The 18,527-nt window shown below is 37.2% G+C and overlaps 1 protein-coding gene across 2 annotated transcripts in view; it reads left to right on the top strand.

Annotated features, from left to right (window-relative positions):
* Positions 1-231: 231 nt before the first annotated feature.
* ddx11 (DEAD/H (Asp-Glu-Ala-Asp/His) box helicase 11) overlaps positions 232-18,527 on the top strand; it is a 24,680-nt gene continuing 6,384 nt past the window's right edge. Inside the window, exons 1-19 of one of the 2 annotated variants that reach the window (XM_067389941.1) lie at positions 232-1,182; positions 1,262-1,468; positions 3,130-3,216; positions 3,478-3,614; positions 3,691-3,742; positions 3,816-3,923; positions 7,151-7,238; positions 7,365-7,573; positions 7,647-7,799; positions 7,878-7,924; positions 8,464-8,543; positions 8,638-8,679; positions 9,391-9,458; positions 11,619-11,657; positions 11,738-11,864; positions 15,748-15,876; positions 15,952-16,064; positions 16,219-16,291; positions 16,379-16,482. In XM_067389941.1, the coding sequence (XP_067246042.1) occupies positions 1,054-1,182; positions 1,262-1,468; positions 3,130-3,216; positions 3,478-3,614; positions 3,691-3,742; positions 3,816-3,923; positions 7,151-7,238; positions 7,365-7,573; positions 7,647-7,799; positions 7,878-7,924; positions 8,464-8,543; positions 8,638-8,679; positions 9,391-9,458; positions 11,619-11,657; positions 11,738-11,864; positions 15,748-15,876; positions 15,952-16,064; positions 16,219-16,291; positions 16,379-16,482 (1,992 nt within the window). In that variant the 5' untranslated portion in view covers positions 232-1,053. The remainder of the gene's footprint in view (positions 1,183-1,261; positions 1,469-3,129; positions 3,217-3,477; positions 3,615-3,690; positions 3,743-3,815; positions 3,924-7,150; positions 7,239-7,364; positions 7,574-7,646; positions 7,800-7,877; positions 7,925-8,463; positions 8,544-8,637; positions 8,680-9,390; positions 9,459-11,618; positions 11,658-11,737; positions 11,865-15,747; positions 15,877-15,951; positions 16,065-16,218; positions 16,292-16,378; positions 16,483-18,527) is intronic. The other variant, XM_067389942.1, reaches the window with a different exon arrangement.

Here is an 18,527-nt window from a genome sequence, read left to right as displayed (position 1 = left end):
TCAAATCACTTGATGTGTACAGAATAAATTACATTAAATATTTGATTTAACACATTTTAAATACATTTTAACAAGAACATGTAGCCTGTCTATACTATACAGTTTACCACTGCATATCAATGTTGTGTAATGGTGTATATAATAAAAAAAAGTATAAGATTGTTTAAAAATATCAATTTGTATTTATACAGAACACTTTAAAACAATACTAATTCGTAAATGCATGTACAATATGGATATGGATATATGATAGATAGATGATAGATAGATGTTAGATAGATAGATAAATGTTAGATAGATAGATAGATAGATTACAAATATTAAATAGACACTTTAAACAAAACATTACTGTTGTTTAAATAAAAGAATGATAGTTTGTGAAAATCAATGGAAGATTCAAGAAAACGGTGTTGTTATGGTTAACTATATTATTAACAGTTTTTGTTCATTGAAATAAATCTGGAATAAAATACAGTTAGAAGAAAAAAAATAAATGCTAAAATTACTAAAACAAATAAAAATAAATTGAAGCTAAATAGACATAAAAACAAAAGTTAAAATGAAAAAAAACACAATATACAATAAAAAATATTAAATAAACAGACGACTTTAAACAAATCGTTACTGATGTTTAAACAAAAGAGTGATCGTTCGTCAAAATCAACGAAAGACGTTCAAGAAAGGGTGAAGTTTCTTTTCAGTTTTTATGAAAGAGTGGAAATTGATGTGGGTCCCTATCTTCTAAGAAGATTTCCTTTGTTTTCATTGGTTAAAGCAGAAGACTGGCGCGTTTGTTCGAGGAAGTTTACGCTGTCAGAACGTGTTTTCTTTGATGTGGAATAACGTGATATTTCTTTACAGCCATTTGTAATCTCAATGTAATTACGCGGGGAAAATGGCACATTTAGATATGAACTTAAGTCATGTTCCGTTGAAACCGTGAGGTGTTTATTGTCAGTGTGTTACTGGTCCAATGCAGCGTTGAATTGTTCAGTATATGGGTGTTTAGTCTGTATGTTAGGAATCGCTTCGTCCTGATTCCGATTATATGACATGGAGAGCAAGAGCGGTCGGTTTCCTTTCCCCTTCCAGCCCTATCCCATTCAGGAGAGCTTCATGGAGGCACTTTACACTGCTCTGGATCAGGGGAAAATCGGTATATTCGAGAGTCCCACGGGCACGGTCAGTCTGCGCATGAGATCAGTTCATCTTAAAACAGATTACAGAGGGTGTTTGAGCTTTCTTGTGTTTGATCCCTCAGGGAAAGTCTCTGAGTCTAATATGTGGTGCACTGACGTGGCTGAGAGACTATGAGGAGAAGAAGAAACAGGAGGCTGCTAAACTTCTGGATCAACCGGAGGAGTGTGATGCTGTGAAGGAGAACACCAACGGCCACCTATCAGAGCCAGACTGGGTGTCTGAGTTTGTGCAGAAGAAAGCAGAAAGAGACATGGTGAACAAGTTAAAGGTATGACAACTGTTATGTGCCTTTAACAGTTCATTAGATCTTCAAGGCCAGTTAAGCTCAAACAGTGCGCTTAAAGGTAGTACTTGGGGGGAAAAAAACAAAATAATGATATTAAATGATTCAATAAATTAAAAATTAACATTTTTAATAAATAAATAGTACAAATAACAGTACAGTACTATAGTGAGTACAAAAAAATGTAATGTAAAAAAAAACTATTTTCCAAATAATATTTATTTAAATTATTTTTAAATTTATATTTTTCATATTTTTCATATTTCACATGATAATATGAGTCCATGGCATCTAAAAGATCGAAATTCAATGTTTAAGAGAGTTTAAAGGGTTAGTTCACCCAGATATGAAATTTTCTGTCATTATTTACTCACCCTCATGTCGTTCCAAACCTGTAAGACCTTCATTCATCTTTGAATGAAGATATTTTTGATGAAATCCAAGGGTTTCTGAACCACACATAGGCAGCAACGTCATTGCACCTTTTGTGGTCCAGAAAGTAGACATTGTTAAAATAATCAACGTGACTACAGTGCTTCAACCTTAAAGGTACAATATGTAAAATTTTTGCAGTAAAATATCAAAAAACCACTAGGCTAGTGTTATATATTTTGTCCAGCTGATTACAAACAATATCTCTAATGTTTTCAACTACTTGTAAATCATGAGAAAATTCCCATTCTAAACAGTGACACGGGGCAGTGCAGTGCAGTCGCCTGTCAATGACGTCAGTTACCTTTGTTACTGCCTTTACTGACGTAGAAACCACATGACAACAGTGCCGTGGACAAATGCGGAAGTAGAGTCTAGCGTCCAGCAAACCACTAGCTTGCTTCAAGCAGTTCCTTATTTACTTCTTGCACATTTTATGGTGGATTGTGTTACTTATTTATGGAATATAATTACTGTTTACCATCTGCCGCTGGTTCTGTCGACAAGGACAGCTCCCGTAAACTCATGACTGGAAAAGCGGAAGCGGTGCCGGTGACTGTTTCATAATAAAAGTCCCGCTGCTCGTGAGGCATGTGTTGATCGATCGCTCCAGCTCCTCGTTCAGCTCCCGCAACACTCGGTCCTGCTCTGCTTCATACTACAGTAACGTTAATAATCGCATCCACGAACATGAGTTCTTCCAGACTCCAATCCCTATTCTTTTGCACCGTCCGTTGAGTTAGAGACCACATGTCCCAAGTTTCCGCTCTAAAACTTGGCGTCATCAAACTACGCCTTTGTTTTGAATAGGCTTCTAGAGACCTCTAGCGGAAAAAAATATCACAAATTGTACCTTTAATGTTATAAAGTGACGAATGCTTTTTGTGCGCAAAAACAAAACAAAAATAACGACTTTATTTTACAGTTTGAACTGTTGTCATATGCAGTTGACATAGTGAATGCAGTGCAGGCTTCCGTGTTCTACATTCGAATGACGACGACTCAGTACTCAATACCTTTCTGGACCTCAAAAGGTGCAGTGACATTGCTTGCCTATGTGTAGTTCAGAAATGGATTTCATGAAAAATATCTGAATTTGGGTTCTGAAGTCTCACGGGTTTGAGACGACATGAGGGTGAGTAATTAATGACAGAAATTTCATTTTTGGATGAACTAACCCTTTAAAAAATATCATTGTCCTCAATTTCATTCAGGATGAAGAGCTGAAACGGAAGAAGCGAGAGGAGAGACTGGAGATGATCCGACACAATGCCCAGCTCAGATATGCTGTGAAGAGAAAAGTGAGTGCATGAACAGTGGGATCCGAAAGACTGCAATCTGGCTTGTTTTTTCATCTTTACTTGGAAATAAAGAGAAGGTTTTACTATTTAGAAGAATTAAGAAAAATAAATATTTAAAAATTCTGCATATATAAATGTTTAATAGTTTAGTCAAATAAATACGTTTGAAATACATAAATTGAGCGAGGATCTGCTTTATTTCTATTGCTCATGGATATTTACCCAGTTAAAGTATCAGGTTGCTTATTGCACCTTTAACAGGCCAGTGAAGATGATGAGGCTGTAAAATTACTGCAGCTAAGCAGAGAGGGGGTGGAGTCAGAGAGCCACGATCCAGAGGAGGAGGGGCTTATTGTAGCAGAATATGAGAGTGATGATGAGGCCACGCCCAAGAGCAGGTATTGATTGTGTTTGAGAATGACTGGATGAGTGTGTGTTTCCCAGCCTTGAGTTCTCATAGCGCTTCCTCCACAGGCTGTGTGATGATGATGAAGATGAAGATCTAGAAGAGGATCATGTCACTAAGGTGCATGTTTAAATCCACCCTGTATTGGTATTGTGCATGTTTAAAAATGTATTTTTTTATTTTTTATATTAAGATTTATTACTGTAGCCGAACTCACTCTCAGCTGGCTCAGTTTGTGCATGAGGTACAGAAGAGTCCTTACGGGACTGCTGTCCGCTTGGTTAACCTGGGCTCCAGACAGGTAAACATACACCAGATTTATTCTTGTGATTACAGTATGACTATGATTTATATACACTTATGCAACAATTGTACCATTTAAAAGTTTGGGGACTGTGATATTTAAACACTGTGACAGTAATTTCAGCATCATTACTCCAGTCTTCAGTGTTACATGATTCTTCATAAAGAAACATTCTTATTATTATCAGTGTTGAAACCAGTTGTGCTGCTTTATATTTTTGTGGAAACTGATAAAATAAATAAAAAATTTTGGGATGTTTTGATGAATAGAAAGTTTAAAGGTGCCCTAGAATCAGAATTAGAATTTTCCTCGGCATAGTTGAATAACAAGAGTTCAGTACATGGAAAAGACATACAGTGAGTTTCAAACTCCATTGTTTCCTCCTTCTTATGTAAATCTCATTTGTTTAAAAGACTTCCGGAAAACACTCGGATCTCAACATAACACCGACTGTTACGTAACAGTCGGGATCATTAATATGTATGACCCCAATATTTGCATAATGCCAGCCCATTCGACGCATTAGACAAGGAAAGGCAGTATTAACGTCTGGATCTGTGCACAGACAAGGTAAGCAAGCAAGAACAACAGCAAAAAATGGCAGATGGAGCGATAATAACTGACATGATTCGTGATATCATGATATTTTTAGTGATATTTGTAAATTGTCTTTCTAAATGTTTTGTTAGCATGTTGCTAATGTACTGTTAAATGTGGTTAGAGTTACCATCCTTTCTTACTGTATTCACGGAGAAAAGAGCCGTCGTTATTTTCATTATTAAACACTTGCAGTCTGTATAATTCATAAACACAACTTCATTCTTTATAAATCTCTCCAACAGTGTGTAATGTTAGCTTTAGCCACAGAGCATAGCCTCAAACTCACACAGAATCAAACGTAAATAAATAAAATACTAAATATCTAAATAAATACTTTACTCACATAATTCGAAGCATGCATGCAGCATGCATGACGAACATCTTGTAAAGATCCATTTGAGGATTATATTAGCTGTGTGAACTTTGTAAATGCACTGTAATATAGTCGAGAGCTTGTGTGGCAGAGGAAGCGCATCTCTTAAAGGGGCCGTGCTGAAAAAATCTGTGCATAGTTAGGCCCAATCCCAATTCTACTCCTTACCCCTTCCCCTTTACCCTTCCCCTTTGTTTCGCGCGTTCACGTGAAGGGGTAGGGGTGTCCCAATTCTCATTTGGTTGGAGGGGAAGGGGTAGGGGGAAGGGCCAGGTAGCCCTTCAAACGAAGATTTTTCGGGACCACACTTCAGACGAAGGGGTATGATAAATTTCCAACATGGCCGACCGAGCGAGCAGAGAGACCCATAAATATAAGTATTTTCTAACGGTAAACAGTATTTTAGTAATAAATAATCACTTGTTTTATGTTGGCTTTAATCTTGTGTTCATGTATATGGTTATGTTCTCCGAAAAAAGGATTACGCCAGAGTTTGTTGCCGTCTGTTGGAAAACTGTTCACACCGCGCAGACATTCCACGACCCGACAAACGCCGATTAAACATGTTCAGTCGGGTGAAAACCGACTCCAACAGACACCAACAGGGGTATCACACCGATCCAACAAACTCCAACAGACGAGTGTTGTCGGTGCGGTGTGAATTGACCTTTAGAAGTGTCAGTGATAAACATCGGCGCATCTATGACGTAGGAGCTAGCGACGACTTATGATGACGTGTAACGGTCTAGTAGTGGTGTCCCATTTCTTAGGGGAATATTTTCAGCCATACCCCTTGACACTCTGTTTCAAGGGGCAAGGGGAAGGGGTAGGCGTAGGGGGAAGGGGAAGGGGAATAAAATAGAATTGGGATTGGGCCTTAATGATGCCCCAAAATAGGCAGTTAAAAAAATTAATAAAAAAAAATCTATGTGGTATTTTGAGCTGAAACTTCACAGACACATTCAGGGGACACCTACGACTTATATTACATCTTGTAAAAAAACTATCTAGGGCACCTTTAAAAGAACAGAATTTATGTGAAATGTAAATCATTTTGTAAAATTACAGATGTCTTTACTGTCACTTTTGATCTATTAAATGAATCCTTTCTGAAGTATTAATTTCATTTAAAAAAATCAACTGACCCCCCAAAAATGTTAACACTAGTGTATAATGTTTTAATTATACTATAATCAATATACAGTATTTAAAGGGTTAGTTCACCCAAAAATGAAAATAATGTCATTTATTACTCACACTCATGCCGTTCCACACCCGTAAGAGCTTTGTTCATCTTTGGAACGCAAATTAAGATATTTTTGTTGAAATCCGATGGCTCAGTGAGTCCTGCATAGGGAGCAATGACACTTCCTGTCTCAAGATCCATAAAGGTACTAAAAACATATTTAAATCACTTCATGTGAGTACAGTGGCTCAATATTAATATTATAAAGCGACGAGAATATTTTTGGAGCACCAAAAAAACTAAATAACGACTTATTTAGTGATGGCCGATTTCAAAACACTGCTTCAGGAAGCTTCGGAGCACAGATGAATCAGTGTGTCGAATCTGCTGTTCGGAGCGCCAAAGTCACGTGATTTCAGCTGTTGGCAGTTTGACACGCGATCTGAATCATGATTCGACACACTGATTCATTGTGCTCTGATGCTTCATGAAGCAGTGTTTTGAAATCAGCCATCACTAAATAAGTTGTTATTTTGATTTTTTTTTAGCGCACCAAAAATATTCTTGTCACTTTATTATATTAATATTGAACCACTGTACTCACATGAACTGATTTAAATATGTTTTTAGTACCTTTATGGATCTTGAGAGAGGAAATGTCATTGCTCCCTATGGAGGCCTCATGGAGCTATTGGATTTCAACAAAAATATCTTAATTTGTGTTCCAAAGATTAAGGAAGGTCTTACGGTTGTGGAACGGCATGAGGGTGAGTAATTAATGACAGAATTTTCATTTTTGGGTGAACTAACCCTTTAATATAATAAAAAAAAGTTACAATAAAATCGATATGAGTACCTATAACAAGAATTGTACATTTATATTTTTTCTAAATGAACTTTTAAATTTTAGATTTTCAAATTTTCTGAAGAAAATTAGTGCTGCTTGCCTGAGCAAAAGTCGCTGCCACAATGCTAGGCCAGTTTTCAACAATAAATTCTTATGAACACATTAAAATGAATAAAAAGCAAAACAGATGATTTCTGTGTCACTTTTGCCCTTATTAGAACCTGTGCATTAATCCAGAGATCATCCGGCTCGGAAACGTCCAAATGATGAACGACCGCTGTTTGGAAATGCAGAAAAACAAACATGGTCAGAGAGATAAACACGATCTCTGCCAATTCAAACACAGTGTTATTGCTATTTCAAATGATCCAATGAATACATAATCAGGAGAGAATGACATAATGAGGAAAATGTTCTGACCTCCATCTCCAGAGAAGCGAGAAAAGGCTACAGACTTAGAGCCGAAGCGGAGGCGTGGTGATGCCAAGGTGACGTGTGCTTTCTCTGGTTTTGAGAATTTGATGGCGATGAGGGACGAAGTGCTGGTGAAGGTGCGAGACGTGGAGCAGCTCCTACAGCACGGCCGGGAAACGCACACGTGTCCTTACTACAGCACACGGATGGCCATACCTGCAGCTCAGGTACACACACACCAACTGGAATACACTCTCATTCATATAAAACATGCATTCAGTCTTTCTCTCTTTTTCTCAGGTGGTGGTGTTGCCGTATCAGTCACTGCTTCATGCTTCCACCCGCAAAGCATCAGGGATCAAACTAAAGGATCAGATTGTCATTATAGATGAGGCTCATAATCTAACTGACACCATCTCAGCCATACACAGCACTGAAATCAGTGGAGCACAGGTATATGCATGCACAAACTCATTGATCAGATCTAGACAACTCAGGCTAGTTAACCAATGTGCATTTCTTATGTTTCAGCTCTGCAGGGCTCATTCACAGCTCTCTCAGTACTGTGAGCGCTACAGGTAAAGAACACATTTCAAGCACTTGGTACATCTAAATTAGGGTCATTTATTCACCCTCATGTCGTTCCAAACTCGTATGACTTTCTTTCCACTGTGGAACACAAAAGAAGAACTTTTGATTGTTCATACAATGAAAATGAATGGGACTAATGCTGTTGAGCACAAATGTTTTTGAAAGAAGCCTCTTCTGCTCACCAAGACTGCATTTATTTGATCAGAAATACAGTAAAACAGTATTATTGTGAAATATTATTACAGTTTATAAGAACTGCTTTCTATGTTACTATATTTTAAAATGTAATTTCTTCCTGTGATGGCAAAACTGAATTTTCAGCATCATTACTCCAGTCTTTATTGTCACATGATCCTTCAGAAATCATTCTAATATGCTGATTTACTTCTCAAGAAATATTTCTTCTTATTAATACCATCACAAAAGTACAAACTTAAATTAAAGTCAGCTAAAGTCATGTTTTTAGACATCAGATGACATTATCATTGTGATTTACTATACATGTCATTGTGTCGGATGGTTGCAGAAGTCGATTGAAGGCGAAAAATCTGATGTACATCAAACAGATCCTGTTTGTGCTGGAGGGGCTTGTGCGAACACTCGGAGGTAGGCTGTGCACTGCATAGTTTTGTTTGTGTATTCTATCTTGTTCCATCTGGTTTTATCTAGCTGATTTATTGCTGTCATTTACTGTTAACAGGTAAAGTGGGTCAGAATCCGAACACTCAGTCCTGCCAAGCAGGTAAACAAACTTTTTGCTTCTAAGAGTTTTCCTCCTTAATGAAGTTTTCTTTACATCCTCGTACTATGTCATCATCAACCGATGAAGTTAAATTCCAATACTCAAGAATGCAAGTACAGAGAACGCATGAAAGTACCTGGATGTGTTTTTGATATCAAGGATGCATTGAATGCAGACTTGAGAGAATCAAACCGTTAGAAATCCCAGAATGCGCTGCGGGCGGACAACGTACGGAAGCCTGTCAGCTTTAAACTTCTCATTCTCACTTAAGAGATTCCCGCTGCAAGCTCGCAAATACACAAAGGCTTGTGAAAGCAAACATTTGTCCGTTTGTTTTGCTTAATTTTAATAAAGTGATAACCTGAAGAAAGCCTACAGTATTTTTATTGGCATATTAAAAAGAATTGACAAAGCATAGGTAACATTAAACATGCATACTCATTTTCACAAATACACGAGGTAAAATAAAATGATTTAAAATAATATGAAAATAAACGCCAATAATAATAATAATAATATGAAATAAATGTTTTAATAGGTTATGACATTTGTTTGTGATGTTCTGTTCTATTTATTGTGCATTGGTCGCTACTTAGAATATGCTGGGACGGTCAGTTGAGCAATGGGAATGCAAGTCCGTTCTTTGCGTTCTTGGAATTGAGAAACAAGACTAAAAATGTTAATTTGGTTTTGAATTTCTTTACACAACAGGAAGTGAGCTGCTGACCATCAACGACTTCCTGTTTAAGGGTCAAGTTGATAACATAAACCTTTTTAAGGTATTACTCCAACTCTTGAGTTATTTTAGTATTATTCATATACTATTTTATTTATTAATACAAACCCGATTCCAAAAAAGTTGGGACACTGTACAAATTGTGAATAAAAAAGGAATGCAATAATTTACAAATCTCATAAACTTATATTTTATTCACAGTAGAATATAGATAACATATCAAATGTTGAAAGTGAGACATTTTGAAATGTCATGCCAAATATTGGCTTATTTTGGATTTCATGAGAGCTACACATTCCAAAAAAGTTGGGACAGGTAGCAATAAGAGGCCGGAAAAGTTAAATGTACATATAAGGAACAGCTGGAGGACCAATTTGCAACTTATTAGGTCAATTGGCAACATGATTGGGTATAAAAAGAGCCTCTCAGAGTGGCAGTGTCTCTCAGAAGTCAAGATGGGCAGAGGATCACCAATTCCCCAATGCTGCAGCGAAAAATAGTGGAGCAATATCAGAAAGTTTCTCCAAGAAAAATTGCAAAGAGTTTGAAGTTATCATCATCTACAGTGCATAATATCATCCAAAGATTCAGAGAATCTGGAACAATCTCTGTGCGTAAGGGTCAAGGCCAGAAAACCATACTGGATGCCCGTGATCTTCAGGCCCTTAGACGGCACTGCATCACATACAGGAATGCTACTGTAATGGAAATCACAACATGGACTCAGGAATACTTCCAGAAAACATTGTCGGTGAACACAATCCATCCAGAAGCGCAGGCGTTTTCTCTGGGCCAAGGCTCATTTAAAATGGACTGTGGAAAAGTGGAAAACTGTTCTGTGGTCAGACAAATCAAAATATTGAAGTTATATTGGAAAACTGTGACGCCATGTCATCCGGACTAAAGAGGACAAGGACAACCCAAGTTGTTATCAGCGCTCAGTTCAGAAGCCTCCATCTCTGATGGTATGGGGTTGCATGAGTGAGTGTGGCATGGGCAGCTTACACATCTGGAAAGGCACCATCAATGCTGAAAGGTATATCCAAGTTCTAGAACAACATATGCTCCCATCCAGACGTCGTCTCTTTCAGGGAAGACGTTGCATTTTCCTACATGACAATGCCAGACCACATACTGCATCAATTACAACATCATGGCTGCGTAAAAGGAGGATCCGGGCACTGAAATGGCCAGCCTGCAGTCCAGATCTTTCACCCATAGAAAACATTTGGCGCATCATAAAGAGGAAGATGCGACAAAGACAGTTGAGCAACTAGAAGCCTGTATTAGACAAGAATGGGACAACATTCCTATTCCTAAACTTGTCTCCTCAGTCCCCAGACGTTTGCAGACTGTTATAAAAAGAAGAGGGGATGCCACACAGGGGTTTAACATGGCCTTGTCCCAACTTTTTTGAGATGTGTTGATGCCATGAAATTTAAAATCAACTTATTTTTCCCTTAAAATGATACATTTTCTCAGTTTAAACTTTTGATATGTCTTCTATGTTGTATTCTGAATAAAATATTGAAATTTGAAACTTCCATATCATTGCATTCTGTTTTTATTCACAATTTGTACAGTGTCCCAACTTTTTTGGAATCGGGTTTGTATATTGAATTGGCTTTTGCTCTATATTTTCTGTTTTTATTTTAACTTTTAGTAATTTTGTTATGTGCTTTTGCCATTTTTATTAGCTTGTTTTTTAATATTTCTATTTAGCTTTAATTTATTTTTATTTCAGTTTAGTAATTTTAGAACTTTATTTTATTTCAGTTATTTGCTAAGGCAACTTTTTCATTATTTCGGATTTATTTCAATTAACGAAAACAATTGTATTTTTTACACTGCACTGCACTTTGTTGGTATATTCTGGTAACAAAAACATAAGAAATTTAAAAAAAAAATTGTTTTGACTTTTATTAGTTTCTTTAATATTTGTATTTAGATTTATTTTATTTTTATTTCAGTTTTAATAGTGTTAGAACTTTTTTCACTTAGTTATCAAGGCATCATTTTTAAGTTTTTCATCTAATATTGATATTTTATTTCTGATTTATTTCAATTAAAAAAAAGATTTTCAATAGTTTTGGTTAACGATAACATAACTGTACCAACTTCATTGGTACATTCTAGAAACAAAAACATAATATTAATTTGACATTGTTATAATTCTTAACATGATTTAATCTGTCTGTTGAAGGTTCAGAAATATTTTGAGAAGAGCATGATCAGCCGAAAGGTCAGTATGAGAACACATTTACGAATTTATTTTAAAAAGTGGACATAAACACACGCTGATGATCTGTGTTCTGTGTGTAGCTGTGTGGATTTGTGGAGAAATATGAAGGCAGCGGTGTAAACACACACTCCAGCTCGAAGAACAAAGAGAACCGTCGTACAGAAGGACTCGGACGTTTCCTGCAGACGCTTCAGAACAAACCTACAGGTACAATCTGGTATCAGTAAACATTTAGACCTTGTTTCCACCTGCTATTAAGGTATGTTTTGGTCGATCAGATCACAAGTGGACGAAGCTAAATACAGGTGTAAACGGGGTGTAAAACGTTTTGATTGTCTACTTTCAACTACTTCCAGAGGTATTCGAAAACACGTGTTCGAACAGCCACTAAAGACCTCTAATTGACCTAACGCGTAAACAGTGCGCTAGCCAAATGGAATTTCAATTTTGTCAGCTGAAGACCCAAGTTTGGTGTTCAATGTTCTCACACCATTCCTGATTTCTAACACGCACTCACCATGTTCAGCCGGCTGGTCTTACAGCTGTAAAGAGCAGAAACGAAAACTGATGCTCTCTTTGTGTTTTTCTGTCATGATGGGCACGTTCATATGTAAATTACACAAGCTTATTTTGTCCATTAGATCAAAAGATCTGAAAAATCCCTTACATTTACCCACCCATAGACCCTCCCTTCAAGGAAATCAGGACAGAAGTGGTTGAAAGTGGACAAAAGGGACGGATTAAAATACCAGGTGTAAATGGGTATGTGTCTGCCTCGTCTACTTGTGATCCAATCGACCAATCGAACGCATCTTAAAGGGTTAGTTCACCCAAAAATGAAAATATTGTCATTTATTTGTATTTTTTTATCTGTAAGACCTTCGTTCAACTTCAGAACGCAAATTAAGATGTTTTTGACGAAGTCTGAGAGGTTTCCATCTCTCCATAGAGATCCAGCACAACTACCACTCCAAGATCCAGAAAGGTAGGAATGACATCATTACTCCATGTGACTCCAGTGGCTTAAACTCAATTTTATGAAAAAAAAACCCCAAAACAATTTACCTCTTTATTTAAAAAATAATATTATCCAAAGCATGTTCACGCAACAATGTCAGCTCTTGTGTGAACACAAACCGTATGCCTCGTGAACGTACATTGCAGATCAATATTTTTGTAAGTAAAGTGATAAATTAAGTTTTTTTTGAGCAAACAAAGCACTCGCGTTGCTTCATAAAATTGAGTTTAAGCCACTGGGGTCACATGTACTTTAATGTACTTTAATGATGTCACTCCTACCTTTCTAAACCTTGAAAGTGGTAGTTGCATTGGATCTCTATGGAGAGACAGAAACCTCTCAGACTTCATCAAAAACATCTTAATTTGTGTTCTGAAGATGAACGAAGGTCTTACGGATGTGTGAACGACACAAGGGTGAGTAATAAGTAACAAAGGAAGATATTTGGAAGAATGTCAGTAACCAAACAGATCTCGCCCCCCGTTTACTACCATAGCATTATTTTTTCCCTAGTATGGTAGTAAACGGGGGACGAGATCTGTTTGGTTACTGACATTCTTCCAAATATTTTCCTTTGTGTTCAGCAGAACAGAAATTCATACAGGTCTGGAACCATTTGAGGGTGAGTAAATGATGACAGAATTTTCAATTTTGGGTAAGCTATCCCTTTAATACCAGGTGGAAACAGTGCCTTAGTTCCTCATTATACACCATGGTTTTGGAGAAGCAGCACTCAAGCCAATGGGTTCATCTCAGTCAGCTCCCTAGCTCCCGAATTAGTGAATCAGTATATCGTGTACACAAATCCGGGCACTGGTAAGGACCTTGGTTCACTACACTTTGGGACAGTGATTAGATTACTCAATTTCTAATTTACGGTGACATGATTATGTACGGCGTGAATGTACAACATTGTAGAGCATCACGCTTGTATTAATTAAAGGGTTAGTTCACCCAAAAATGAAAATTCTGTCATTTATTACTTACCCTCATGCCGTTCTACACCCGTAAGACCTTCGTTAATCTTCGGAACACAGATTAAGATGTTTTAGTTGAAATCCGATGGCTCCGTGAGGCCTCTATAGGGAGCAATGACACTTCCTCTCTCAAGATCCATAAAGGTACTTAAAACATATTTAAAGGTGCCCTTGATTCAAAAATTTAATTTACCTCGGCATAGTCAAACAACAAGAGTTCAGTACATGGAAGTGACATACAGTGAGTCTCAAACTCCATTGTTTCCTCCTCCTTATATAAATCTCATTTGTTTAAACGACCTCTGAAGAACAGGCGAATCTCAACATAACACCGACTGTTATGTAACAGTCGGGGTGTTCGCCCCAATATTTGCATATTCCAGCCCATGTTCCCAACATTATGAAAGGCATTAGACAAGGGCAGCCAGTAACGTCTGGATCTGCACAGGTGAATCAACATACTAGGTAAGCAAGCAAGAACAACAGCGAAAAATGGCAGATGGAGCAATAATAACTGACATGATTCATGATAACATGATATTTTTAGTGATATTTGTAAATTGTCTTTCTAAATGTTTCGTTAGCATGTTGCTAATGTACTGTTAAATGTGGTTAAAGTTACCATCGTTTTTTACTGTATTCACGGAGACAAGAGCCGTCGCTATTTTCATTTTTAAACACTTGCAGTCTGTATAATTCATAAACAACTTCATTCTTCATAAATCTCTCCAACAGTGTGTAATGTTAGCTTTAGCCATGGAGCACTATCAAACTCATTCAGAATCAAATGTAAACATCAAAATAAACACTGTACTTACGCGATTAGACATGCTGCATGACAAACACTTTGTAAAGATCCATTTTGAGGGTTATATTAGCTGTTTTAACTTTTTTTATGTTGTTTAAGGCAAGCGTGAGCTCTTGGGGCGTGGAGCACGAGATTTAAAGGGGCCGCGTACCCTGAATCGGCACATTTATAATGATGCCCCAAAATAGGCAGTTAAACATGAATTTAAAAAAATCTATGGGGGATTTTGAGCTGAAACTTCACAGACACATTCAGGAGACACCTTAGACTTATATTACATCTTTTAAAAAAAAGTTCTAGGGCACCTTTAAATCAGTTCATGTGAGTACAGTGGTTCAATATTAATATTATAAAGCGATGAGAATATTTTTGGAGTGCCAAAAAAACAAAAAAACGACTTATTTAGTGATGGCCGATTTCAAAACACTAATAGAGCATAATGAATCAGTGTATCGAATCATGATTCAGATCGCATATCAAACTGCCAATGGCTGAAATAACGTGACTTTGGCGCTCCGAACAGCAGATTCGACACACTGATTCATCTGTGCTCTGATGCTTCCTGAAGCATTGTTTTGAAATCGGCCATCACTAAAGAAGTCGTTATTTTGCTCCAAAAATATTCTCGTCGCTTTATAATATTAATATTGAACCACTGTACTCACATGAACCAATTTAAATATGTTTTTAGTACCTTTATGGATCTTGAGAGAGGAAGTGTCCATTGCTCCCTGTGGAGGCCTCACGGAGCTATCGGATTTCAACTAAAATATCTTAATTTGTGTTCTGAAGATTAACGAAGGTCTTACGGGTGTGGAACGATATGAGGGTGAGTAATAAATGACAGAATTTTCATTTTTGGGTGAACTAACCCTTTAACTGCTGACAGGACCTATATCTTTTTGATATTTTTTATGCAGTTTAAACACATTGTTCTGTTATTAATGTTAGCTACATGTGTTCACTACCTGTCTAGCAATGTGCGTTTATGCTGATATATAATTATTATTATTATTATAATAAAATGGTTTGTCTTTTCAAATCTTCTATCGCATGTCATTATATTTGAGTTGGCTCATGCGTCTTATGTTTTCACACTTCAGAAATGTGGTAAGGGAGCATAGTGAGCATCGATGCTCCCTGTTTTTTGCAGTGCATTGTGGGATTTTTTCGTTTTTTGCGATTAAGGCAGCTTATTGGCCGACTCCCTGATCAGTGCCCTGACTACTGAACTAGGGAGCTGATTGAGACGCACCCAATGTAAAACGTGTGTTTTTGATGTTCTAGATGTTTCAGAACAGCAGGTGGCAGTAGAGGACAAACCAATCATGGCCTCTCCAATGATGCTGGTTGAAAGTTTCCTGTTTGCCCTTACTAACACTAACAAAGACGGACGAGTCGTGATACAAAGGCAGGGTTAGTGGAGTATTTGATCACCTGCATAACGATACACATGTGAAACTGTCTCTCACAAATAATTCCTTTCTCCAGCATGTCTTGCCCAGAGCAGTCTGAAATTTCTCCTGCTGAACGCCGCGGTTCACTTCGCACAGATCGTGGAGGAGTGCAGGGCTGTGATCATCGCCGGGGGAACCATGCAGCCCGTCAGCTCACACACACACACACACACACACACATACACAGACTATTGGAGACAGTGACACAGCTGTCTCGCTTACATAACCTAACATTAAAAGACTCGCAGTGTGTGGAATATCACTCTGAAAGCAAGACTTATTTTGTGTTAATGTTTTGCAGGTTGCTGATTTCAAAGAGCAGCTTCTGTTTTCCGCCGGGGTCACAGAAGACCGTATTTTAGAGTTCTCATGTGGTGAGTTTACGTTATTGTGCTCATTTCTTCTTACCATCTTTTACAATGTTGCTAATCATGTGTGTAACTGTTGCGTAATGGCTTCAGGTCATGTCATTCCCCCTGAGAACATCCTACCCATAATCCTTTGCGCCGGCCCCTCAGGACAACAGTTGGAGTTCACTTTTCAAACTAGAGACACGCCGCAGATGGTAAAACTTACATGTGCAAATAAAAAATTCCACAGATGGTTGCATGCAAACACAAAATCTGCTTATTTTAAATTATGGCCACAAAATACACATAAATATGGTTCACATCATAGACACAACATATTAATGTTATGTTATGTTATGTTATGTTATTTATTTATAAAGCACATATAAAAACAACCACAAGGTTGACCAAAGTGCTGTACATTAGAAACAATACATAAAAGAAAACTTCGAAAGAACAGAGTAAAATACACACAATTAAATTTTTGTTAAACACTGTAGATAAAAAATAAGATTTTAACTTTGATTTAAACATGGAAAGAGATGGTACCGTTCTAATTGACATTGGTAGGCTGTTCCATAGTTTGGGGCCAGCCTTAGCAAAGGCTCTGTCCCCTCTATGTTTTAGCTTAGTCCTGCACACAGAGAGTAATCCAAGATCCCCTGACCTAAGTGACCTAATTGGGTTGTGAGTGAGTACCAAAACGGAAAGGTAGTCTGGAGCTAAGCCATGTAAACATTTATAAACGAAAACCAAGATTTTGAACTCTATTCTAAATTTGACCGGAAGCCAGCGCAGAGACGTCAAGATGGGAGTAATGCGATCAAATTTTTTGCTGCCAGTCAACAGCCTAGCAGCAGCATTCTGAACGAGTTGTAGACGCCCAATTGATGAGCTATTAGCTCCATAGTAAAGAGAATTACAGTAGTCAAGACGTGTAGTAATGAATGCGTGGATAACTGTTTCAAAATTCTTGAGAGAGAGAAATGATTTAACTTTTGCAAGGCGGTGTAGATGGAAAAAACACGATTTGACAACAGAATTAATCTGTTTATCAAACCGAAGTCCTGAGTCGATTAAAACGCCAAGGTTTTTAGCGCACAGAGTAACATAAGAACTTAAAATGCCAAGGTCCAGATTACCACGATCATAAAAGTCACTTGGTCCGAAAATTAAAACCTTAGTTTTTTTCTCATTTAAGGCCAAAAAATTTTGCGATAGCCATGATTTCAGATCCTGTAGGCATGCTATCAAAACCTCAATAGAACAGGAATCATTGCGTTTAAGTGGGAGATACAACTGGGTGTCATCGGCGTATAAATGAAATGATACTCCATATTTAGAAAACGGGGATCCCAATGGTAACATGTATAAAGAGAAAAGTGTTGGAGCAAGGAAAACTTCCTATTGGTTAAATATGATCGAAACCATTTTAAAACAACACCCTGAATGCCTACATAACTTTCCAGTCTAGAAATTAAAATGTTATGATCAACCATATCAAATGCTGAACTGAGATCTAAAAGAACCAAAGCAACAGCATTCCCATTGTCAGTAGACATCATAATATCATTTGTAACTTTCAATAATGCAGATTCAGTACTATGTAATTTTCTATAACCTGACTGAAATGTTTCATATATTGAATTTGAACTTAGAAAAGACTGTAGTTGAGTGAGTACCACCTTTTCTAAAATTTTTTAAACAAACGGAAGATTAGAAATCGGTCTAAAATTACTTAACACGGAAACATCAAGATTGGGTTTCTTCAAAAAAGGGGTGACGGAAGCATGTTTTAGACAGTCAGGAACAGTACCAGTATGTAGACAGCTATTAATAAAAAACAAAAGATCAGACCCTACAATGTCTATAATTTGCTTTAAAAAACGTGAAGGAATAAAATCATAGTGACAGGAAGTAGGTTTTAAGTGTGTAATAATATCGTTACAGGTTTGTAAGGAAATGTGATCAAACACACTCCAGGTAGCTGAGCGACGATTTATTTCAGACAAGGCATAAGACATCTGTGAAGATTGAGGTCTTGATAATTTTGTCTTATCAACAAAGAAAGACAGAAAGTTTTCACATAGAGTGTTAGACACATCAGAGAAAACATTAACAACAGGGTTTAAAACAGAATCTATAGTTGAAAATATGATCCTGGGAGTCTGACAGTTTTTTGTAACAATCTCAGTAAGGAATCTGGATTTAGCTGACTTAACAGCCTTCTGAAAGACAGAAAGAGACTCCTGTAGCATTT

The sequence above is a fragment of the Chanodichthys erythropterus genome, chromosome 7 (genome assembly GCF_024489055.1).
Source record: "Chanodichthys erythropterus isolate Z2021 chromosome 7, ASM2448905v1, whole genome shotgun sequence".
Classification (NCBI taxonomy): Eukaryota; Metazoa; Chordata; class Actinopteri; order Cypriniformes; family Xenocyprididae; genus Chanodichthys; species Chanodichthys erythropterus.
Note: the sequence above shows the minus strand (reverse complement) of the source record. Positions and strands in the feature narration are given on the sequence as shown.